The following is a 26,370-nucleotide window of genomic DNA, read 5'->3' on the forward strand; positions in this document are numbered from 1 at the left end:
TGAGTTTTTCTCTTTGTCTTAATCTGTGAAACCCTTAAGGACAGTGACTGTGTCTATTTCATTTCCCCCCTACCCATGTCTAACACAGTTCTGATGTGGGACATCTATCTGAGTCCCTGAAATAGAACAGATGAAAAGAGACAGAGATGAAATTTTAAAATGCCAAACTGAAATGTCATAATAATGAAAATATTAACATGAAATCATCCTAATGATAGATGTACTAGCCACACTGGTGTATAGGAATAATTGCAAATGTACTTGTCATCTCTGTATGTTGTTTATATGAATGTTACCCTCTAGAAAGGCATAGGATATATAGCTGTGATACAAAGCTGAGCTAAATCTTCTATTGCAAAGTGGTCTGGAAAGCAGACTAAAATGCAAAGTGTCTTAATTACTACCTGGAGCTGTCTCTCAACTTCCTGGCCCATAAGACCAGGCCACCAACCCACATCAGTGTGGCCCCAGAGAATCCACATTTCCCTCACTCTCTAGCCTCCCTATTTTGTGCTTGCTCCAGATGCATTTCATTGACACCGCACAAGGCCAGTGCCAATCTGTGTGGCAAGGAAGTTAATATCTAGGCTTTCATGGTCCCATCAGCAGATCTTATGCTAGAGTCATATTCACACAACTCATTTAAAAAAGGAGAAGTTGGCTACCCAGAGCCTCAATCAGATTTATTCTTTTCCCCAGATTACCATAAATGAGTCTCTATCTCTACAGACCACACAGAGGAAAACAGATTTAAAATATGAGTTGAGCAAAGGAATCAGGTAGCAAATAAGGAAAGTTTCCGAGATAATGAGAATCTTTAGTCACTCAGAGGTCTCTCTGAGTTTGTGACACATTTTATTCATATTAATTCCCTGCAGGTCTTTACATTTAGTTGACACTCAAGCTAATTCTACTGATAAAAATTTTTAGAATTCATCTTCAGTGAGCCTTAAAAACCGAAGACGTACATCTGGGGAATATTTTAGACAAAAGGTCATGTTATGTCTTATTATTCCATTTTCAAACATGAATATTCTCTAACCCTAAATTAGACTGTTACATTCTCATAGTCTGAGTTTGAACCAGTGGGCCTCACTAGAATACTCTGGATACATATTAAGGTCATCTTAGCGTCAATTTGTTTTTAAAAGATCAAAACTTACTTCATCATAAACAAAACTGAAAGGAGCTAACACAGACCCAGCACATACTTTTACTCTACATGGAATATGTTTTCCAGAGGTCCTGGGGCAGAGAATCTGCATTTACCACATTTTATTCATTTTACAGCCACATTTTAAAAATACTTTAGTGCCATTGAAATTGGGATGCATCTTACAATCAATAGCATCTTAGACCTGATGAGATACAGTTGCTACAAAAATGGGATGAGTAATGATTAAAATCTCTCCCACTTTCCACTCTGCCAAAAAAATCTAATTTCCATTACTGCTTTAAAAAAAATATATATATAGTTTTGTACTTTACATTGCTCTTTTATGTTTTCCAATAATTCTAGAGCAACAACACAATTAGACTTTTAGGATCTCCATGGTTTTTTCTTTTGACATATGAACAAAGATTTGAGTGGCCCTTTTCAATCCAGAATGTAACCAATTCCTGAGCACCCACGTTGTATAAAGCAATGTTGATACAAATGACCAGAAAGAGATGTGTATTATTCTTTTTAATACTTAAAATGATTACGTATTACTGAGGCTCATATTAAAATGACCTTGCATTAAAGCAAGCTTAACTCGGCAAAATGGTGGGCTGTGGGAAGTAGAGGGGAGGGCACACCACACAATCAGGCAGCCCCTTCAGGTACTCTGTCATAGCCATAAACACTACATGAATGGTAATTGTAGACCAAGCCATGCTATGAAAAATATTATGTGTTAAAATAAATAAGAAGGTTTAAAATGCCTTCCCAACTACAGAAACTTTTGGAAATTTTCAGACTTCTTTGTAATTAATCATGCAATCATAAATATGAAGATTTCAAGTGAAGAATAAAATCTAAGTTCCTCATTTGCAGTCACTCCTACACATAGTTTGCCAGTTATATTTGAAGGTTATTTTAAAAAAATAAAATAAGGTATTTGAGGAATTAAAATATACCAGAATCAGTTCCTTAAAAATTTACTGGCCGATTTGAATTTCCAACACACCAAACTGCAAGAGAATATTATACTGTTTTAAATAGATGTTGTTTAAAACAATAAAATACTGTTTTAATATTTATTATAGTTAAATAGATTGGCTTATCTAAGAAGAAATTTTTTTTAGCCTCCTGAGACAAATTTTACATTCACTTGTTTGTTTTTTGATTAGCTCAGAAAATAGAGGTCACCTCTGATTGGTTACATTTTCCAAACGGAGGGCCAAGAAGCTCATAATGAAGAAGCATCTTGCTCAAAGTAAAACAGCAATGGAAAACACCATAAAAAGACACTACCACCAGGCCACATTATTCTATGGTTCTCTTAGGAAGAGAAGCTAATTAATGAAAGAAAGGAAATATTCACCACCACCTCCATCAGTTCACCAAACTCAACAGCACCTATTACAACCAGACAAAGAGGAAACAAGGTGATAAAAATGAGAAACATAAAAGTTGTGACCTCAGGCCCTTTGGAGGGGTTAATTAAGGAGTTTAGGAGCAGATAAAACTAAAGAACCTAAAACCAATTTAGGGGTGCCTGGGTGGCTCAGTCAGTTAAGGGTCTGACTTCTGATCAGGTTATGATCTCGTGGTTCATGAGTTCAAGCCCCATGACGGGCTCTGTGCTGATGGCTCAGAGGTTGGAGCCTCCTTCAGATTCTGTGTCTCCCTCTTTTTCTACCCCTCTCCCATTCATGCTCTGTCTCTCTCTCTGAAAAATAAGTAAACATTAAAAAAAATGTTAATAAAATATAAAATAAATCTTAATAGGAGGGGTGGCTGGGTGCCTCAATTGGTTAAGCATCTGACTCTTGGTTTCAGCTCAGGTCATGATCTCACAGTTCATGAATTCGAGACTCGTATCCGTCTCTGTGCTGACAGCACGGAGCCTGCTTGGAAGTCTCTCTCTTTCCCTCTCTCTTTGCCCCTCCCATGCTCACATACTCTCTCTCTCTTAAGATGAATTTGAAAACTTAAAAAAAAACCTTAATAGGAAAAGCAAAACATTAAACACAGCTTAAAACAATTTGTACAACACACTTGGAAGACAGAGACCTGAGGACTCCCTCTTCCTCCCCAAGAAAAGAAAGGTAAAATAATTGAATATCCTTTACCACATTCTCCTTGGCTAAGTGAGATTTATTTGTTTGAATAGCAGTGTTATACTATGAGCAGCTAAGATGCAGATACATAATATACTTGCTATAAAAAAGAACATTTTAAAACCAAAGTGAATGGTTACACATTCTGTCAGTAGGAGTGCCCTGTGTTAGCAAGAGGAGCGCCCGAGTGGGGAGAGAAGCTGCATCTCATAGCACCCCTTTCCACGTCTGCACGCCGGAGAGAGCATGATGCAGGCAATGAATAATCTATGCATTCTTGCTCATTTTCAGCTTTTTTATTCTGCTCTGCAGTATGCTAAATTACATATTAAACATGAGATTATAATGATACTTCAATCAAGTACAGTAAAGCGAAAAAACTGATTTGGAGGAATTACTTTGTCATGAAAAATTCAGTTAATGTTATTTGGCAGCCTTTTGCTCTCCCTTTCTATCCCCGTTTCTGAGCTATACTATCAGAACTGAAAACTTTGCCATTCTAGTTAAAGGAAACACTTCCCCTGGGATTTGGAGTAGGACAGGACTACCTCTGAGAGGTCCTCCCCTGGGGTGCTGCTGAGTGGTGTGCTTCTCTGCTAGTGGCCCTCTCATAGGCGAAAGAGGGATATTGCTACCTCAGGGGGCTGGAAGGATTCAGAGAGATGATTCGTGTAAAAGGTCTGGCACAAGAGACAGAGTCAGAGAGTGTCGGCTCTCTCCCCTCCATGCAATAATTTCATACATTCACGACAATCACCCAGTGAGGGATTCTTTTCAAGCTGTCACTTGTAAGCCTCTGTCAACAAGAGTCATGAGTTTGGGCCTCGAACTAAAACAAACTCACATGAAAATAACTTAAAGGGACCGGTGGCAACTGGTTAACATAAGACAGGATGCATTCCCCACTACATACAAGAATTTAAGAGTAAATGAAATGGACAGTTGGCAACTAGTTAAGACAATACAGGTTCACACAGTTGATCAACCACCTGAATGAAGATGAGCACATAGTCGGTTTGTGTTTTCTACCAATGCAACCAGCTTCTTGAGTTCACGGTCCTATTACTTTAGCATATTGTAGAGTCATGTTAGTCCTTTAATGATCTCCAAAAGAGCAACGCTTGCTCAGGATGATAGAAATAATTATCCTACAGTCTATAACTTAAAAAGACTATAAACACTGTATCACCATCATATTGGAAATCTAGTAACATTTTCACAGTTCAATAACTTATGCCAGTCATTTTGTTCCTCAAATATTTGGCAAAAAACCTCAGGTTAAGGGTACGGGACAGAGTTGTTTTATTGTTCTTGTTGTTGTTTGTTTTTTAAGGGAAGCATTTAATTATTTATTTTAATGTTTGTTTATTTTTGAGAGAGGGAGAGAGAGAGAGAGACAGAGACAGAGTGTGAGGGGGGAGGGGCAGAAAGAGAGAGAGACACAGAATCCAAAGCATGCTCTAGGCTTGAGCTGTCCGCACAGAGCCCGACGTGAGGCTCAAACTCACTGTGAGATCATGACCTGAGTTGAAGTCAGATGCATAACTAACTGAGCCACCCAGGTGTCCCCAAGAGCTGCTTTAAAGATATCTGTAAGCTAAACAAAATAAGCCAGATAAAAAGACAAGTATTCTAGGATTCTACTTTTATGAGGCATCTAGATTAAGTAATTTCATATAGCCAGAAAACAGAATACAGGTTATCTAGGGTTAGGATTGGGGAGAGGGGAATGGGGAGTTATTATATAACGGTTATAGACTTTCTTTTTGGGGTGATGAAAAGTTTCGGGAAAAGACAGATGTGAGGGTTGCACAACATTGTGAATGTGATTAATGCCACTGAATTATAAACTTAAATATGGTTAGAATGATAAACTTCATGTTATGTACTTTTACCACAAAAATAATTTTTAAAAAATATCTAGAGTCACAAAGAACATGTGGGTGTTAAAGGGGTTGCAAGAAAACACTGGAAGGTGTATGCCTTTGCAAATTATTTGTTCTTTCATTGCAATTTTAAGTTAACAAGACTGTCTCCTCAGTCTTTCCATTTGATCATCATAATAACCTATGAGGTAGACAAGGAAGGTTCTGGTAGCTCTACTTATTTTAATGGATCAACATCCAGAGGACCTCAGATTTTGTCTTGTAACTCTTCCTTGAGTAAAAGCAAGTAAGCCACAGAAAGATGTGTTCATAATGTCTCCAAACTGGAACAGTTAGTTAAAGAAGACTATTTAATAAGAGACCTAGGACTAAGGTATGTAAGTTAGGATGGTTGGGACACACTATATGACTGAAGGGAGAGGCTGGACCTGGTAACTCAGGGGGACATCAGAGGAAAAGGATGAGGCTGTCAGCACCTAAACACATTTGGAAAGGTGAAATCAAAAATAAATACACAGACACACACACACACACACAACCTATACTTTCCAAGCATCTGGCCAGACAGAGAATAACTAAATCATGACTTCCCTCCCTTTAAATATATATGCCTCAGCCTGTAATTGTTGCCCTTTTATGGATTTTCCCACTTTTCTCCTGCCTTCAGAGGCTGCTCTTTTGAACTGCAGAACACTGACATGTTCAAGAAAATGGATACTGGCCATTGAACATCATTCCTTTATACAATCACTACATCTGAGTGAGGAAATATCTAATATGGGTTGGCCTGAGGATAATGAACAATTATTTCAAAAACAGCCATTTTTTCACTCATGAGCTAGATCTGTTTCACATAGTCCACTAAGCTACTTCTCCCTTTGAAGTAGGTAGTACTAGATACTGCACTCTCTTCATCCTAGGTTGAAAGCTCTATTCCTCTCTCATCTTGCCCACTGCATCCCCAGCCCACTGCAAAATGCCTGGCTCCTACCTGGGACTCCAGTTACGTTGGTGGAATACATCGTCGAATTATGTTTCACCTTCGCAGAACGGAAATGCATTCTTTTTCACATTACATAGGTTGAACCTTAAACAATGCATGCACCTGTTCTATGAGAACCACGGACAAACTAGGTGAGGTTATTTCCACACTGAAAGGCAACTGAGCTATGCAATTTAAGGGAATCATATGGACTGTTTAAAGGTAATAGCTGTAGGATTGATGCTGGGGGCCATAATACATGTCCATGCTCACTGAGGACTACCTCCAATAAGATTTTTCATAATCACACAGCATACTAGAAGCCTAAATCAAATCTCCCCCAAATTTAAGTAATAAAATTGAGACCTGTTTGATTGAAAATGTACTGGGTATCAACCACCAAATTACTGTATTCAATGTTTCTAGTTCAAAACATTTTAGAGCCGCCAAGAACACCATAAAAATAATAAGACTTTGCAGTTTATAGCACTTTCTAAAACATTTTTATATTTAATTCATTAAACATATTACAGCATTGGTTCTCAACCAGGAATGATTTACTTCCCTCATAGGACATTTGGCAATGTCCAGAGACATTCTGGTTGTCACAACTGGGGGGGGGGTGACGTAGGGGGGAGATGGTGGCATGCTACTGGCATCTAGTGGGTGGAGGCCAGGGATGCTGCTAGACATCCTACAATACACAGGACAGCTTCCCCCCACCCACCCACCACAAAGAATTGCTCACCCCAAAGATAAATAGGGCCAAGTTGAAAACTTCTGCATCAGAATAACAACTACTTGCAAGGCATATATTGTGCTGAATGCTGAGGAAGTGTAGATGAACAAGAGATGGCTTCTGCTAGTGGGGCAGTCCATCAAGTGATGAGAACTGGCAGGTAGCACTAACAATAGGCTGTGATAAGCACTGTGACAGCAGCGTATACAAAAGTCCACCAAGAGCAGAAGTGACTGCTTCAACCAGGAGGTCAGGGTACTTCACCAGCAATGGCTTTCCAGCTGGAATTTGAGAGGTGACTTCCTCAAGTACAAGAGAGCACTACATGCTAGTCAGAAGAAATCATAACTGCAAAATCAAGCAAGGATCAAACTGAAGGACACCAATGTCACCAGCATTGTGTACAAGGCTACCAAAGCCGGAGATTAGCATGGTTTACTTCCCTGGAAGGGCAGTCTCACATGGACAGAAGGAAAAGTACCGTTAAAGTGATTTTTCTGGCATCAAAAACAAATATCAAAAACACAGGTATATGGAGTAGAATATAAATTTTGCATAGTTTTTTTAATAACACAAGAAGTTGTTTTGTTAGACTTGTAATACTATGGGTTGCTCCCACCCTCAGGAATATTTTGGTGACCTGTGAGCAATGGCAAATGTTCTAAAATAATTAATCCCATGTATCTGGAGCACAAAGAGGATGCAGGTAAAAGGGGGAAGGTGGTGGGTCTGGTGAGAGGTCAGGCTGGACGGTGTCATCTGAACAATTCTTCTAGGCTATGTTATGCAGTCTACCTCTTTCAGACAGGGCAGAGGCAGTCACTGGGGGCTTACAGAGGAGGAAACAGCAAACTCCCAGTGTTGAAAAAGCAGAAATGGCACAAAGGAGGAAGATTTCAGATATGAAGTCAGTAGTATCCACAGGATCAAACATTAGAGTGATAGAGAAGAAACTTTTTAGCCTGGGCAGCCAGCAGGATGGTTGGGGGGCAAGTAATTTGGGGGAGGGAAAAGGTTCTCATGGTAGGAGTAAAGGTGATCTCATTCAAACCTCAAGACAATCCTGCAAATTATGTGAAATATGTATAGATACAATCATGCCCAGTTTACAGATGAATTCAGTGAGGCTCTCCAGATAGGTGGGTTTGCCCAGGATCACACATCCAGCAAAAATAAATGAATGGAGATGGCAGCTAGGACTCTCAGCTCCCAATCTAGGTTCTTTCCACTCATGCTGTCTTTCTAGCCACATTGTACAGCGATAACTAAACTTGATAATCTTGATATATCAGTGGTGACCAAATTCCCATTGGCTGTAAGAGCCCTAGATAGAATTCTGAATTGGTGATATTAAGTTAGGAGCTTGTCTACTTCCAAGTAAAGCCCATTTTGACTTCCATGTAAATCCAAGAGACAATTAACTATGACTGTGAAATTCAGGACAAATGGATTCTTTTTCCTAAACTCTTCTTTATCCAATCCCTGTATAAGATCAGAATAATTTAAAATTCTTATTTTTGTAACTTCATAAGAAATTACACTGGGATAAATCAAAATCCTAGCAGTAAGTGTTAGCACCTACATACATACCTGTAGGTAGGTACTGAAGTGGCCTGTGTGAAAGCTATAAACACAAGATTAAGTACATAACTGATGATCAAGAAATACCAGTGTTCCTTTCTATCTAGCTACCTACTACTCAGGTACCTACCTTCTTGGGTATTTGGGGGAAAAAATATTAATGGCATGCTTCATCTCAGAGGATTTAAATTCTAAAACATGCTCACAACACATATGAAAAATATTCAGACAATATCATGTCTCAATAATAATCGCTGATACTGGGGGTCCCTGGGTGGCTCAGTCAGTTAAGCATCCAACTCTTGATTTTGGCTCGGGTCATGATCTCTCAGTCTGTGGGATCAGTCCCCATGTCAGGCTCCCCGTTGAGAGCACACAGCCAGCTTGGGATCTTTTCTCTCCCTCTCTCCCTGTCCTTCCCCACACTTACTCTCTCTCACTCAAAATAAATAAACCTAAAAAAATTTTTCTAAATAATAGCTAATACTGTTTATGGAGCATCCTTGTATGCCAGAGACCAGGCCAAGAATTTTTGTGATTTATCTCATTTACTTCTCATTATATGACTTAGAACTATTACTATCCTGGTTTTATTTACAAAGAAAAAAGCTTATGAAAGTGAGGTCATAGAAGCCTGTAAACCAGGACATGAATCCAGATCTAACTGATTCCAGAATTCATGCTCTTAACCACCAGGCTTCCTGCTTCCCCCCAAAGACTCTATTATCCTAGAACACAGCTCAGGGCACATCAAGTTTCTACCATTCTTGTCACCTTCCCTTGAACTTGACAGACATGTAATTAGTCCATTGTCTTAAATCAAGTGTAGCAACTCACACAGGAAATGGATTTCCATTCATAGCTTTAAACAATGTCAACCTGAGTTCATTTCACAGAGGTCCTAAGCCACTGACCAGAGTCACCAAAATATTACCTCATCGTTAGAAAAAGTGGGTGGGTCCCTTGCCCATGAACACAAATGGAAAAGGCAGGCCTTTCCCACTCTGTTCCTTCCTTTGATCTTGTCTGTCTCTTATTTTTGTGGCTTTTGCTTCTGAAGAGTTCACTAAAAATGGAGAACCGCTTTTTCTCATGATCCATTTTCACATGGCAAATCCACAGCAGAAACCATACAATTGTATAAGATGTAAGGATCATTTTTCTTTGCTAGTCAGGGGAAATGTTCAACAATGAAACGAAAATAAATTAGGATGGGTTTGACATAGTTGACTCACTCTATGGACTAAATCAAGGAATGTCTAGAGCCTGAGTCTTAGGAGGGGAGTTCTGGATTAGCATCTCAACTTGCCACTTACGCTACTGAGTCAGCTTAGGAAGGTAAAGTGCTTTTCTGAGTCTTGGTTCCTTGATCTATAAAATGGAGATACCTACCAATACCTACCTACCTCCTGTGATATCCATGAGAAGTTAAAGATTGTGAATGTGAAATGTTTTCATATATGCCCATTACATCAAAGCTCTCAGGAAGTGATAACTCTACTCCATAACAGAAAAGCACCACAACCTCCGTATTTTTTCCACCTAGAGTGTAGAGTAACTATAATAAAAGACAGTGGACAGCTGCCTGAGCAGGAGGGGCCCTCTTGCGAGAAAGTCCACCAGGGGCTTTCGTCGTTTCCCAGAACCCCGCCTGGATATACTGACCTGGGAGAGAGGGCATTCTTTGGCTAATGTGCTCTGGTTCATCTCTTTGAGCAGTTCCTTTAAGGCATTGCGGACTGTGGCATGGTTCCACTGCTCCGCAGGCAAGTCTTCCAACTTCGAACAACTGGGAAACAGAGTGAGAATGAACAACACGCAAACCTCAACAAAGTGTCCTGGATACAGAATGTGGCAGTCACTCCTGGGTCCTGTGCCAGCAGTAGGAAAGGTGCTAATGATCAGAGTCTAGTGTGGGCCCAAAATGAGGGAAGGAGAGCAAAACAGCTTCTCTAGGACTTGAACAGAGCCTGACTCGGTCTCTCTAAGAAACATAGTCACTTCAGATATGAAGAACTGCTAATGTTTTAAAATATGGTTTTTCCAATTTGTTAATGAGAATGGCATGGCAATGTAATTACAAACTTCCATGATACAAGTTCAGTTATGGGACCTCCCTAACGTTAAATGTAGATAAATGTTCCATTAAATTCGAAGCATGAAGGCCTACTCTTCACTCTCATTGAACAATTCAGAGATGTTGCTTTCCTAACCAAAAAATAACTTTTAAGATAGGACACTAAAGCATCCCCAGGCAAAGATGGGGATGTTGAGTCCCTATTAAAGTACAGATTCTCCAAAGTGAGCACATTCAAAACCCTTACACTAAAGGACAACATTTCTTAAACCATATGATTTATAGGCACTTTACAATACGAGAATCTGCAGAGAACCTTTAGCCTCTTTAGAGGCATAACTTGTTCTGGATGCTGTACCTGAAAAAAAATCATTTCCAGAACCTCTGTAGGCCTCAGAGTGTGCTTGTCTGAGGCAGCCAACAGAAAGGGAAAAAAAAGAGGCCCAGTGTCAGCACCTTCCTGGTAAGCCTGCTATACAAGCACAGAACTCAGCCCTCAAAACACAAACCCTAAAACAGTAGAAGTGTTTATTCTTCAAATTGTATGTGCTACGTATTTAAACAGAGAACCCATTAAATTAGGGGCTGTGGAAAGTTCCCCTTTAAGGGACACAGATTTTTAATGATTTATCAAGCTTCCCCTAGGTTACCACTTCACTGCTTCTGAAAACAAAACATAAAACAGTTGGAATGTGGACTATAAAGATGCCTGGTGAAGTGTCCCTCCTTCCCTCCTCTCTCTCCTTTTTTTCATTTCATCCAATGTCTAGAAATCAGCAAAGACAGGATGTGCTAATCTCTGCAGCAACTCTGAGTGACAGAACAGCTCCATGGGTAAGGAAGGGCAGATGTTCAAAGACACCCACCTTTGTAATTGGATTTTCAACGTCACAACATGATAGACATCTTGCAGCATGTCGGCCACTGTTGCGTCGGGGGCATCTGTCACATAGCTGAGGGGGAGAGGGTTCCACCTCCCCAGCTTGATTATTCCTGCAAAGAGAAGAAAAACATAATAAACACATTTCTGCTATTTATTAAACCTTCTCATTGTTTGTTCAACGTTAACAAGGTCATTCAATAGTCAACATTCAAGGCCCACTCAGAGATATTTTACAACCCAGTGCAATAACCTATTTCTTCCTGGACGACGACTCAGTTAACTATACAGGAAGATGAAAATGAAAGGATTGAGGTTTAATCATGGACAATCAGTTCTTTTATGTTTTCCTGTTTCTTAAATTACTTAGAAAACCATACGGATACTTCCTTCCCCCAAAGTCTTGTTTCACATTCTAACTTAAGACTGATGCTAAATATACCGGACTGCTGATTTCATAGACCAAAAAAAAAAAAAAAAAAAAAAAAAAAAAAGCCTTAAGTAAATATAAGATTTGGTTTTGAATTGTACAAAATTCCTGTGTGTGGGCTCAGCACACACACAGTCACATCCTGACTGTGGTGTGATCCCCAGTGCAAACAGCATTTGGAGCTGATGAAGCAGTTAGAGTTCACTTCCAAATTTGTGTTTCACCAGGCAGAGGGGTTATTTTCCAATAGCACAATGACTGACCACAGATCAGAAATAGCAAAGATGCCTTCAGCTTCCTTTTTTATTTTAAATTTTATTCCTCTGCTCTTTTTAGAGTGACAATGGTACCATTTCCCTATGGTTTCCCAGCTATGTATGGTAAACATGCATGACAAAGGAGAGGGAATAAAAATCCTGGTCAAACTTACACTATATAGAGCAGTGACTTTAGGAATATCCTGTGACAAGAGATTCTTCTGATAGCTTCACCAACATGTGGTGAAAATGCTAACTTAGTCATAAGATGGACCCATCTTACCTGGTCCATATATCTGTGTCCATAGGGCACATATAACACTGATGAAGAAAAAGAAAGAAAACTCCATTTCACAAATACAGAGTGACAAAAATTTTATTCGTATGTTTGAAAAACCCAGTGGTTCCCAAGATGTCAGAAACTGTCATACATACATTTCACTAAAACAGCTGTTTAAGTGAAAGAAAAGAAAGAAATTTTTGACAATACAGGTGGGTCCTACTACAGTGTCCTTTCAAAATATTTTTTATCAGAGACAGAGAACACCTGTATACCCAAGTGAACTTTTAAAAGCTTTGCAAAATAATGCTTTATAGCTATGGCAGAAAATTCCAATAATAGGAAATGAACTTTCTGGTCAGGGCACGTCCTGTCCAAGACGAAATCAATGAATGCGCAATGCTTGACATAATGCTTGAAAACAGGGAATAAACAGAACAAAAATATTAAAATGATGCACTGTTTCAGTATTAAGATTTAACAATCTGGTGCTGAATATGCTGCAGTATAAATAGTGCCTGGACTCAGATCCAATAAAGTAACACAGCTCTCATTCATAGTACCGTATGTCTCCAGTTCTGGCTCCTTAAGTCACATTTCACTTGCCAAGAAAAGCTGTTTTCTTGTGGGGATAGTTTTCCTAACATTCTCTCTCATGACAATGAAAAGTGCACAGCAACGCAGCATAAAGCAGTCATGAAATGAACATCCAGGGCCCACTGGACAAGCACCCATGAGAGGCTGGGTCTGCCTCCTGGCTTCCCTTACTCCTTCTGACATTTGAAAATACTAAAAAAGATAACATGCAACGTGTCTAACATATTTCCTTTTTTAAAAATCACTACATAATTTTAAATTCCTTTCCAAAAAAATCACTACCATGATAGCCCATGAGTTGAGTATAAATTGACCATCATCTAAAGACACAATATTTTATCATAAGCACCTGGAGGGGAGAGAAATGAAGTCAGCAATTGCACCCTATGATAGACATGGCAAGTGGAAGAAGCCGATTTTGTGGACAAAGGTAACATGAAGCAAATGACTCTGGCAGTTGTCATGGTGCAGTGCACAACTCTAGGGGAGGTTCACCCATTCCTTTTCCTTGTTGAGTACTACTCCATGGTAATAATATGCCACAAGCAGTCAGATACAACAGAATATCTCTGTATGATTCAATTTATATAAAATACAAGAAGAGGCAAGACTACAGGACTAACCTATGGGATTGAAGTCAGAAAGCGGTTACCTCTGGACAGCAGGGGCAACTGGCTGGAAAGAAATGTAAGGGGATTTTCTTGTTTGCGCTGGTAGTTGCATGAGTATAAATATTGTCAAATTCATCAAATGGAACACTTAATATGCATACATTTTACTGTATGTAAATTGTACCTCAATACAAAAAATGGTATTAGGGGAGGGATCTCTTCAGGATATGATAGACAAATCATTCCAATGGAAATTAGGTAATCTAATCTCCATTTAGGTAAATTCTATCCCCCAACCTTGATAAGCCGGAAGGAGACTTGTCTGGGCTGGAATGAGACACACACAGGTGTCTTCACAACACTTAATCCCTCCACAGAGAGCAGCTGCTACAGGTTGGCTTCTACATCTTGCAAGAGAGCTGTTGACACATGCTACATTCAGGCAATGGGAAGTGGCACGTGCTTTTTCCTTTTCACTCCATTATTAACTAACCTGCATGGTCACAGAAATCATGTTTTTTGCACTACTACCTACCAGGGTCGACAGGTGCAAGATCTGCTAGGATAGCCATGTTGAGAAGGCTGCACTCCTTGGCATGACTGTTTTTAGTAAGCCTTTCCTCCAGACAGGCACTTTGTCTAATGTATTAACCCTCTTTGGAAATATATTCCTTAGATACAGTCTTCCTTCCCCAACATAAAATAGATAAAAGTATTACTTGGGCTAGAAGTCAAATGTTAATTGAGGAAATCAAACTGGTAAGCAGTATAACAGTGACTAAGAATGCAGGCTTCCAAGTGAAATTGCCTCGGTTCACACCCTGGCTCCTCCACTCATTATGTAACCTCAGAAAGTTACTTAATTTCTCCATACCTCAAACCTCACTCTATAAAATGGAACAATAAAAGTACTGACCACTCTGGAATACTGTGCAGATTAAATGAAAAGCCCTTCCTTAGTACAGAACCTGGATATAATTAATCTCAACAATTAGCTGTTTACAGTAATTATTTAGACATTTTCAATGCTTCTTTAAAAAAAGATATAGTCAACTTATTTTTACAAACATTGACTCAAAGTTTTTTTTTATGATTTCATTATCTTTTAACTTTTAATTGCATGATAGGCCTGTAAAAAATCCTAATTATTTTTTATTGTTATTTATTTATTTTTAGAGAGACACAGTGTGAGCAGGGTAGGGGAAGAGAAAAGGAGAGAGAGAATCCCAAGCAGGCTCTGCACTGGCAGCACTGGGCCTGACAAGGGGTCAAACTCACAACACATGAGATCATGATCTGAGCCCATATCGAGAGTCGGACACTTAATCAACTGAGCTACCCAGGCGCCCCAAAGGCCCTCAATATTTTAAATAAAAAAGGAAGACTACAGTGATTTATGTCCGTCCCTCTTTTCGCACCTGCCCTCCCCACTCATTTCTTCCACCCTTGCTCCTCAGTGCCTCCTTTCCTTCCACCCATAAGCAGGTTTAGATCTCCCCTACTTTAAAAGTAACAAAAACATTACAACAATCTCTTTCCCTTCAGTCTCTCATTTTTTACGTCACCAGATATATTGAAAGTGCACCTCCAATTTTCCGTCGGACCTTCATCCCTAGATATCTACTTTTGAAACTCTTTCCAAGGGAAATGGAAGTTCAGAAGGGTTGCATTACCATGAGTGATACTGCCAGGCAATAACTAAAACCAGATTCACTTCAAATACCATGCTCTCGCTCTTCTTAGTATCCTGCAAGTCACAATGGTTCAGGTGTGAGGCACAGGAAAGACCGGAAAACAGCCTCGTTCCAACTTCGGAAGGCCCTGAACGCCTGACTCGGTAACCCACTATGTAGGTCAGCGGTCAGGAGCAAGTCCTGGAGTCAGTGCAGGCTCCTCTGCATGGCAGCTGTGAGACTTGGGGGAGGTTGCATAGTCTCTCCAAGTCTGTTGGCATTGTCTGTAAACTGGGGATAAAGCGCTGCCTGCCCTTGAGGGGTGCTACAAGGCTTTAAATGGGAATGAGAATTCAGCAGTGCCGATTGACCCACAATGAAGAATTAGTAAACATTAGGGGAAAATAGATCCTTGGGAGTTTTTTAGTGTGTATGTCACACCACCAAAGCAAAGAGACAGGAAGATTAACCTATAGTGAATGCAGGTGGATTAAAAGAAGGCACCATTCTAAGGAGGGAAAAAGAGCTGAAAAGTTCAGACAGGTGTGTCTAAGTATAACCACTAGCAGCCTCTTCCTTGCTCCTTCCACGAGGATACAGACCCCATCGACTGTTCCAGTGCAGCAAAGGAGCATAAAGAAGAAAGAACAGGCCGTGTGCCGGCTAGGGAGACCTGACTTGCTGTGTTGGAGAAAAACAGCGTAACTGTAAGTATACGAATAGAATCTTCACACCTCACGCTTTATGATTAGGCTTTACAACCCCTATCTAAAAAGTGAGCACTAATGATTAAATTAGTGCTATATGCATGCGTTTGTGTGTGCACACACGCGCACGCACACACACGCACACCTCAACCCCAGCCACACATACAGTAAATGTTCAATAAATGACAGTTCCCATTTTTCTCCCGAATACATTTCACACTCACAGTCTGAAGTACAGATCCCCAACATTCATTTCTAGAAATCGTACACATACTTCAAATCCTCCTTGAAAATATTTCCAACCTCTGCATAGCACTGCAGTCAATATTCCTGGTCAATCTGTGTATCTTACAAAGAACCTACTTTATGACAACACCCTTTTATGTTACTTCACAACTTATGAAGTATTTTTTTTCAAAGCATTAGTTCATTTTCATGAGGACAGCAAGGGGTTAGTATTATAACTGGAAGTGAACTGAAGAGTGACTTTTCAATCACATCAGTGGAGACAGCCAGGACTAGGTGTGGGCTTCATCTGACAAGTTTTCTATAGCTACTGGACCAAAAACCTTTCTTCTCAGCTCTGCTCATGTGCCAATGTTCAAACATACTATGGGCCTCTGGAGAGCCTGGTTAACGGCTTGTCCACAGTCACACATCAGACAGGGCCTTGATATTTAATGTTAAACAACAAAATATGTAAAACTAATGAGTGAACAGGTGACAAGCTCAGAAGACCGAAAAGCCAGCTATACTTGAGACTTCTCTGGAAGAAAACGATCTCCCACAACAGTGCCATTTCAGACATAGATATTATTTCCCAAATCCGTCCTTCCTATTTCCAAGGAATTTATCATCTGCAAACATTTACAAAATGCCTGGTGTTTAGGACTATTAAAGATGCAGTTTCAAGGTCTTTGAGTCACAAATTACAGGACTTTATTTGGGGTTTTAAATTCATAAAAATGTTAACGTGATGGAATCGAGCACGATATACATAAAATTGTTTCTACCCAGACAAGTCTGTTCGCTAAAGTGCACAGGACCTATGTACTTTCTGCACAATGCCTTTAGACCAAAGAACAAAATGCAATTGCAGGTAAATTTCCCATTACTAACATAATATTAGGTTGGGAATGGAGGCAATTTTTGTCTAAAATTAAAAAGATACAGTAATAGAAACCAGTTTTTCACTCTCTCGGTGCAGTATTCTGCCAGAGTCAAAGAGTGACCTATCACAAAAAGAAATCGCAAGAATGCTGTTTGTGTTCCTGTTTGTTATTTTTACTAGTTTGTAACCTATCTCACAGAAACCACATATTCTTCTCAGTGGATAAATAATCTATATCCTTGGTATTATTTACCTCTAACTATATGAAAGGAAGAATGGTGATTAATACACAGTACAGTTCATCAATATTTGATTCAAGCTTTCAAAACGTCAATCACTTCTAAGGATAAAACAAAATGTGATGATAATACAATATAATCAATCAAATAGCAGAAAATTTGTATGAGGCACAAATCATCCATTCATTCAACAAATTCTTCTTCTGTTTCTCCAGCACAATTCACTATGATGTAAAGACAGCCCTTATACACACTATCCCTATAATTACAGAGCTCACAACTGAGTAGAAAAGCTTATTACCACTATATATATAGAACTAAGTGAAACCACTCTTAAACCAGAGATAACAGCTTTTACCCCTTGTGCCTCAAAAATGAGAAATATTTACTTCATGAGGGCCTGCAACAGATTGCCTGGAAAGAACATGAGAATAACTCTCATGGTTTGCCATGGCATATAGATCGGTGCTGAAAAAACAGGTATACAATGGGGGTACTGTAGAATTAAAGCCCACAAATCAATCTGTGAGACAGATAAACGAAGCCAGCAAGATACCAGCAGTATTCTTATAATACAGCTCAGTGAATAATTTTTCTTTTATTCTAGGTGCATTTTAACATTTAAAGCAAAGTGAAAACTCAGCCTGGAAAAAAACGAGACATTAGCTTTAATATCTAAAAGCTGGGGTTTTATACCTCATAACTCCCTGCAAAAGATCTCAGCAAAGGAGCATCAATAAAAACCCCAACCTCTGAGCTAAGCCTTGGGGCTTCTGGTTCACAGTATTATTTCCTCAATACACTAACAGCTGATGGAGCCCCTTGTAAAACCGGGAGAACTCATGACGTTGATTGCATCAGTTTATCCTCCTCAGTGGCTGTGTCCCTGTGGTACAGCGTATAATTTTCTGTTGTTCAGCCATGCTTTGTTAAAGAAATTAAAAACTGTCTGTGCCATATAATAAGAACATAGAATTATTTATCCATAAATCAGTTCACATGAAATCACTACCCAGCAGTATATAATAACTCAGCCTGGGTTTCTAACCTGGGCCTGACTGTGGTATATCATCAAATTGTAACAGCATAAAGGCATAAATTGTAGTTATTATTGCTAAACCTGTGGTGGGAATGACTTCTCAATGAGGAAAGAGAAAAAAGGCAAAACAAAGATGGTTTCTGAAGTATACGTGTCTTCTTTTGTACTGCATGGCTTCGCTACACCCCAATAAAATTTACTGGAACTCTTCTACACCTGCTTGGATTTTAAAGACTATCTGTATTTCAAATGTTTTACATTGGGGTAAAGATAAATGGAAAATGAAATAGCATTCCTCTGGCATTTTACATTATTCAGGTGCCATTGTAACTTACACGAATTAATGAAACCTCAAAACATACTTGTCTGGGAACCTGCAATACACTTAATCCTGTGTTTATAATAATACAAAAGAAATCAACAGACAAAAATAAATAATTCAATGATTCAGAATAAATGTTGAAGCCATATTGTTATACAAATTTATCTAAAAATCAATAGACACACACACGCACACATGCACACACACTGAAAGCTCTATCTGAAACAATTCAGGCATTATTGACAAGCACAAAGGTGGATTTTTTATTCTTTAAGCACTTAAATTTTTATTCTTTTTTTAAAAAGTTTATTTATCTGTTTTGAGATAGAGGGAGAGAGAGCGTGCGAGCAGGGGTAGGGACAGAGAGAGGGAAAGGGAGAGAGAATCCCAAGCAGGCTCCACACTGTCAGCCCAGAGCCCTTTATGGGGCCCAAACCCACAAACCCATCAGATCATGACCTGAGCCAAAATCAAGAGTTGGACACCTGAACCACCCAGGTGCCCCTAACTTTTATTCTTAAATCATACCTGTATCTTTCAGGAGACAGTATTATCAAGAACATTATTAGCATTAAAATCTGAAATATTGGGTGCCTGGTTGGCTCAGTGGGTAGAATATGAGACTTTTGATCTCAGAATCATGAGTCAAGCCCCATGTTGGAGGTAGAATTTACTTTAAAAAATAAAATCCTGAAATATGAATTCAGCACACTTTCTGAATAAACTATAGTGATATATAGCTGTCTACCAATCTTTCCTGGAGCTGATCACCTCCTTCTGCTACAGAAACATTCTACTTAAAAAATATATACAGTACCATTTGGTGCCTTGTAATTCTATACATGGTTTTTACATTTTGCAGCATAAAGATTTTGTCTCATGTAATAGATGCTGCTTCACATTTGGGAAACATTATGTTATAACGTTTTATTAGATTATTTAATATAAGCACTAAGTAACTAGACTAAATTAATAAAGACCCTATTAAAAAAAAAAACAGAAAGAGAGAGAGAACAAAATCATTCCACAAATTCTATAAAACTTTCTGAAGTTGGTATTTTAAAAACCTTTATTTAATATTCAAAATTCCAATTCTTCTGAAAAACAGCCAAAATATTGGTCAGGATATGAAAAAAATATGGTTGGCATTTAGTTATTTGTTTCATAAGAGTGCCATTCAAAACTATTACATGGGGGAAAGAGGACAAATGAGAAAGAAAAGTGTTAGGAGAAATTATTTGGGATCAGTTCTAAGATTCTGACACTGGTTAAAAATTATTTCATCTGGTATATATTTTCTTATTAGTGTTCTCAGTTTAATCACTATCTAAGAGTTTCAAATTAAAGGATTAATTTTGGCAGGTGACACAATCTTCTCTTTTTTTCTCTCCTTTCTATTCAGGAATACATTTGCATAAAGAAATTTCCCTCTAGCACTTGTCCCCCTAAAATATCTTCAATAATCGAAGGCACAAGGGAAAACGTATATGGTGTTAAGCATAGTTTGCTACATTCTAGCAGATGCTATTCATAACTTATGTTTAGCCAGTGTTTCTGCATCCTCTGGGGTAAGAAGTATCCACTGCAGATCTAAAAATACAGTTGCTGCACATATTTCCCATACTAATTAATTACATGTACTCTTTTCAGATGGGAGCTCCAATGTTGCAATAAGTTTTCCTGATGACCTAGCTTCCCATCACTGGACTTAAGACCCTTGGAAACCCTATCAACTGCAAACTCCCAATTATATATTCCAGAATTGTCCCTCAGGCATATTCTGTTTCCTATAATTTAAGGTTACATAATATCTGATCTTAAGTGCAATATTATGGTGGCAGGTTGATTATCAAAGAAAATGTTGCCATATAATATGCAGAAAAAAGTATACTCCTTTTTATGTTGTACATTTTTATTCATGTGCCAACTAATCTGATTTCACAGTAATTTGTTAAGAAACTATAAGACATCGAAGCAAATATGGCTATAACTATTACAAAATGGCAACTGCTTTTGGTTTGAAGGCTTTTTCTTTTGGTTTGGTTCCTTTAAGAACATTTTAATAATTTTTACTTTCTATAAATCTTCATACAGACTCTACCACTACTACATCTTATTTTTTTTAATGTTTTATGTATTTTTGAGAGAGACAGAGAGCACAAGCTGGGGAGGGGCAGAGAGAGGAGGAGACACAGAATGTGAAGCAGGCTCTAGGCTCTGAGCTGTCAGCACAGAGCCCAGTGCAGGGCTCAAATCCATGAACCGTGAGATCATGACCTAAGTTGAAGTCAGATGCCCCACTGACTGAGCCACCCAGCTTCCCCAACATCTTATTTTTATTAATGTTTATTTTTGAGAGAGATAAAGAGATAGAGAGACAGAGCGTGAGCAGGGGAGAAGCAGAGAGAGAGAGAGACAGAATCCAAAGCAGGCCCCAAGTTCCAAGCTATCAGCACAGAACCTGATGCAGGGCTTGAACCCACGAAATGTGAGATCATGACCTGAGCCAAAGTCAGATGCTTAACTGACTGAGCCACCTAGGCACCCCTACCATTATATCTTATAATGTACCCAGTTTACAGGTTTCCCTGACATCCATTTATGTGGGAAATGTCCTATTTAAAGACAACAAACCACACTTTTAAACATGGCACTACGACCTTAATGGTTACAATACAGAAGCCAAGGATCCAATACAAAGGTGCTTGCTCATTAGGCACATGCTTTTTTAATGTTTATTTATTATTTATCTTGAGAGAGAGAGAGCACAAGCGCATTAGCAGGGGAAGGAACAGAGTTGGGGAGAGAGAATCTCAAGTGGGCTCACTGTTTTTGGCACAGAGTGAACACAGGGCTAGATCTCACTTACCATGAGAGGAGGACCTGAGCTGAAATCAAAAGTCAGACCCTTAACTGACTGAGCCACCCACGTGCCCCTAGGCAAATGTTTTTGAATCAAATCAAAGGTAGATTTGTAGTCACAACATACCTGGTGAAGAATAATGACAATGGCCTGTCTGAGCCCCCAAAATATTCAGCCATGTTAGAAAAGTGCCAAATCAATCAATGGGCAACTGAATGGTGGTAGAGACCTAGCAATCATTCCTAAAGAGATGCCTAGTTATCCCATGATAAGCCGGCCAAACAGCTGGAGATGACCTGGAGGGTAGGTGAAGGTCAGAAATCAATTATTTTTTCCCCCAGGACTTTGCAGTTTCGGGATCACTGTGCTGTTGAGAGAGGCCTAATAAAGTGAATGGGTTCTAAATTCATCCCTAGAGCAGCTGCGGGCCCCGCCCTGACTTCTAGAACATAAAGCTCCAAGGACAGATTCTGGGAGATGCTGAGGATGAACCAAGTTTGAGAAGCACTGCCCAAGATGTCCAGTAAAAAAAGGAGGACCTGAATGTGAAAAATCCAATTCACTGATTTTCAAGAGAAGGGCACACAGACCACAAAATTCCCAGGTTCCTTTTTTCCAATTTATCAGCAAATATTCTCATACTTGTCAATTGAAGAGAAAGGAGAAAGTTATGACATGTGAGAAGAAAAAAAATGAGGTCAGGACTGCATTGTAACTGTTTCTTTTTAAATTTGCAGGATTTGGCATAGGCTGAAAAGGTAAAAGCAGAAGAAAATGATTCCCCATCTATGCATAAACTCCAGAACCTCTTTACCTTACTTGGACTATATACCACCAGAAAACACATGCCATGTCATTAACTGTTTTATACAACTCTAGCTACAGCCCCATAAGGTATGACAGTCATATAACAAGAAAGCCACTTTTGGAAGAGCAGTAGGCTGAGATCAAGATATGTAAGGATGGTCTTAGATCTGGGGTGTCAGCGGCAGCTCTGCACCTGTAGGCAACCCATTTAACTCCTCTAGGCCCCTATTTTCTCTTCCATAAAATGGGGATTTAAAAGCAAAAACAAGCAAAAAAAACCCACCACCACCGATAATAAAAATTCCTCTTGCCTGAATCACAAAGTGGTAATTATAATAAAACATAAGTTAAACACTGAAAATACAAAGCATTATATAAACATATGCTAGTATTCATGAACTGTAAGTTAATATAAAAGAGGAAAGCATTGCATTTTTTTTTAGAATGCTTTTAAGGGAAAGTTTTCTTGAGCAAAAACATGAATCTTCTAAAATGTCACTGGCTAACATGGCAAGTCATCTGACATAATCAAAAGAATCTGGGGGAAGTCATTTAATCTCTCTGAAGCCTCCATTTTACCATCTTCAGGAGAGGCTGCAGTATGAGAGGTGTCAGGAGTAGCATCTCGCCACCCGCATCTACTGTACAGCATCCCAGAGATGGATGGATGAAGACGAAGCGTGGGTAGGTAGGTAGAAAGAAAGGAAGACAGACAGGGGCAGGAAGGAAGAAGGAAAGGAGGGTGGGCCACTCTGCCACGATCCATGCGCAGCACTAGCTTACTGTGCAGACCCACCCGATGAGCCCTACCAGGACTCTGTCCTCACCATCCTGCTAACCCTCACCACGCAGAAAACTAAGCTCGTACACTTTTAGCACCTTGGGTATCCAGGAAGACCAGCACAAGAGATATTCTAGACAGCTGCTGAAGACACAAAGAAAGGCCTGAGGTGGTAAAACAATCCTCAAATCAAACTTTCTCATGGAATCCATGCCCCTCCACCCCCCAGAGACTTATTGATCTCCCCCTTGTAGCTCTGACATTCTAAATCAAAACACTGTTTGAATACTTTGGGGCCCAGTAATGGTGGCTTTGATTACTGTCATTTTAAACATGCATTAAGCCTTCAAAACTGTGAAAATAAACTCAACATTGAATTGGTGGGTTGATTTTTCTTTCATTAAAATTCTACTTTTCTATTAAAAAAATGGCAAGCACCCAGCTTTTTGTTTCTCAGGGAGGGCTCATTTTTAAACTTTCAAAGTATAGTAAACAACTTCTAAATTCAGGATAATTGAAGGTCTGCCAGTTGGTGAACAAAACAACAATGGCTTTCATATCAACCAAAAAAGGGAACATGGCTCAATCAGGATTTTTTTCTAACTGAATATCATTTTGCCAACTGTACTTCTTACTAAAATAACAAAAGCTGCTGCCTACAGACTACTAATGGACTACTACTTGAATAAATATAATTATGCTCATTACTTCTTTACATTGAAATAATTAGCTAACAGTGACTTTTTATGTTCATGAAAGACAATAATATAATTGCTAGCACAAGATACTTTCGGATCAATTTTGTCCTTCCATTGCACCAAAGAAAAGAAACAAATTGTTTACATGCCTCCACAAAGAAGTAATTTCCTTGTTAAAGATATATTTGTACACATCCTTCTTGATTTACAATGGGGTTATGTCCCGACAAGTGTATCGTGAGTTGAAAATATCCTAAGTTGAAAATGCACTTAACTACCAAACATTAGAGCTTAGCCTCGCCTACGGTAAATGTACTCAGAACGCTTACATTGGCCTACGGTTGGGCAAATCATCTAACATAAAGCTTATTTTATAGGAATGTTAAAGATCTAATGTAATTTACTGAATCATGTGCTGAGAGTAAAAAACAGAATGGCGGTGTGGGTATGCAATAGTTGTAAATGTGTCAGTTACTTGCCCTCATGACCTTGGGTCTGGCTGGGAGCTGCAGCTTGCTGTCATCTTTAGTTGTTCAATACTGTATTATTATATTGACTTTATAATGATCCATTAAAAAAAAAAACTGGTTTTTTATTTTATGTTTATCATGGTATTGCTATGTTATTATACTAGAAGAAAATAATTACCCAAGTTATCCAATTAAATTATCAACCAAGTTATCACATTAAATTTAATTTATACCAGAAGCAAATAATAAGTTATTAGCTTTTAAGTCCTGATATAACACGTTTCAGTATGCTTCACAGTAAGTTAAACTTATGTAAAATGCTCAGAGACGTTTATTTATCAACTTGTGGTTCTTATACACTTGGAAACATCTCGAAAAGAGCCATAATCAGGGACTATTTCATTTATCTGAATGCCCTAGCCTTGTGACTGACACTAAGTAGAGGCTCAAAAAGAAAAAAAAGAAAAAAAAAACAATGCTTGCATAATATTATCGAAACATGATTATGATCTAAGAACTATGAATCCAATAATGATTGCAGATTTCCTCCCCAGCCACATCTATGTCACATATAGTTTAAGCACTTAATCTGTTATTTGTCAAGTAAAGTAAAGAAATTAGAAGGAAGAGCTTTGTAATTCTCATCCCTGCTGCTGAATTACTTGATGACACAAAATACTGGACTGGGGTGATGCATGTAATAATGCTTATAATAAACCAGAATAAGACTCCTAAAAACAAATCTTTTGTTCATCCATAAAGCAGTCCATGTGAAGCAAACTGATGTAAACAACTTATTATGGTACTGTATTTGGGGCACAGCTCCTTTCTCTGTCTTACTCATGATGATGTAGACTATGACAACTGTTTAATATGTTTCTTGACCCTCTACTAGCAAAAAATAATATGAGTTACGAAACGACTTCACATGAGATATTACCCATGTTAAGTACCTAGCAAGTTTCAATATGGGCTTGATTTAGACAACTGACAAGCATGACCCTGTTTTCTATAATGTTTTTTTTTTTTTTGCACCCAAACCTGGAGATAAAGCCCCAATTTTGTCTCCTTGAATTTCCAGCTCCTGCTTTGTTCATACAAACCTTTAATTCTTTTCCCACAAAACACAGTCATTAGTATTGAAATATTTTTGCAAGATCTGCTCTAATAGAGTCATAGGAGATGCTTGAGATTTCCATATTTGCTGTCTCTATTATCTTTTTGGAAGACCGTTTCACCCCAGGGCATTCAAAATAACTGTTGCAATAATCCAAAAATTCAATTGCCCAGAGTGGGTATCCTTATACAAATACTCATTCTGGACAATTTAAGGTACTTGCTTTTGCAAGTATAAGGCCTCCAGATGTGTTTTACAAAAAGCGACAATAACATTTTGCATCTGGAAGGCAGAGGAAAATGACCTTTCAAAGTCACCACAGCACAAAGGAAAGTCACAGTCCCACCCATCTCAGGAAAGCCCAAAGTCCTCTGGGAGAAGAAGCCAAGTGACAGTGCAGAAAATCAAATGCCCAGGCTAGTTTGCCTCATCTACACAGACATACAGCCCACGTGTAACCTGACCCATAGCTGTGAGTAAAAATATCACCTCTATTGTTAACTTACTCCCAGCAAATACATTTCTGCTTTAATGGAAAAGAAGATCTGGGTTCACACTAATCAGACCCACGGAAGGCCGTATTAGCAATTTGGCAGGTGCCTGAGGGCCATACCTAATCTGCATAAAATGAAGCAGATTGCAACCGCCCTCATCTTTTTTATTTTTAAACTGGTTTTTGAAGCCGAGCATACATAAAATCTCAGAGGGAGAGACGAGGAGATGGTAGTGCATACATTTTCCTTCATGCCTTGATTTTCATTCTTTTTGTACAAATCATCTTCCTGAATGGCTGTTTACTGAAACCAAGATAACAAAATAAAAGGTGCTAAGAAATGGAGTAGGCAGAGATCACAAATGCTAAAAAAAAAAAAAGTCTTGTAGTAGATCTTCACAATCCTCTATAGTATCATTTAAATCAGTTTGAATTTGAATTCAATGTTCTTATATTGTGTAAA

At 38.8% G+C, this 26,370-nt stretch overlaps 1 protein-coding gene across 3 annotated transcripts in view; it reads right to left on the bottom strand.

The window, feature by feature from the left end:
• SATB2 (SATB homeobox 2) overlaps positions 1-26,370 on the bottom strand; it is a 190,775-nt gene that overhangs the window by 99,827 nt on the left and 64,578 nt on the right. For all 3 annotated transcript variants that reach the window (XM_077745765.1, XM_077745764.1, XM_077745766.1), the window contains 2 exons: positions 11,399-11,525; positions 10,121-10,244 (listed from right to left, as the gene is read on the bottom strand). In XM_077745765.1, coding sequence (XP_077601891.1) covers positions 10,121-10,244; positions 11,399-11,525 — 251 coding nt within the window. The remainder of the gene's footprint in view (positions 1-10,120; positions 10,245-11,398; positions 11,526-26,370) is intronic.

This window comes from Crocuta crocuta, unplaced genomic scaffold (genome assembly GCF_008692635.1).
Source record: "Crocuta crocuta isolate KB4526 unplaced genomic scaffold, BGI_CrCroc_1.0 scaffold564, whole genome shotgun sequence".
Lineage (NCBI taxonomy): Eukaryota > Metazoa > Chordata > Mammalia > Carnivora > Hyaenidae > Crocuta > Crocuta crocuta.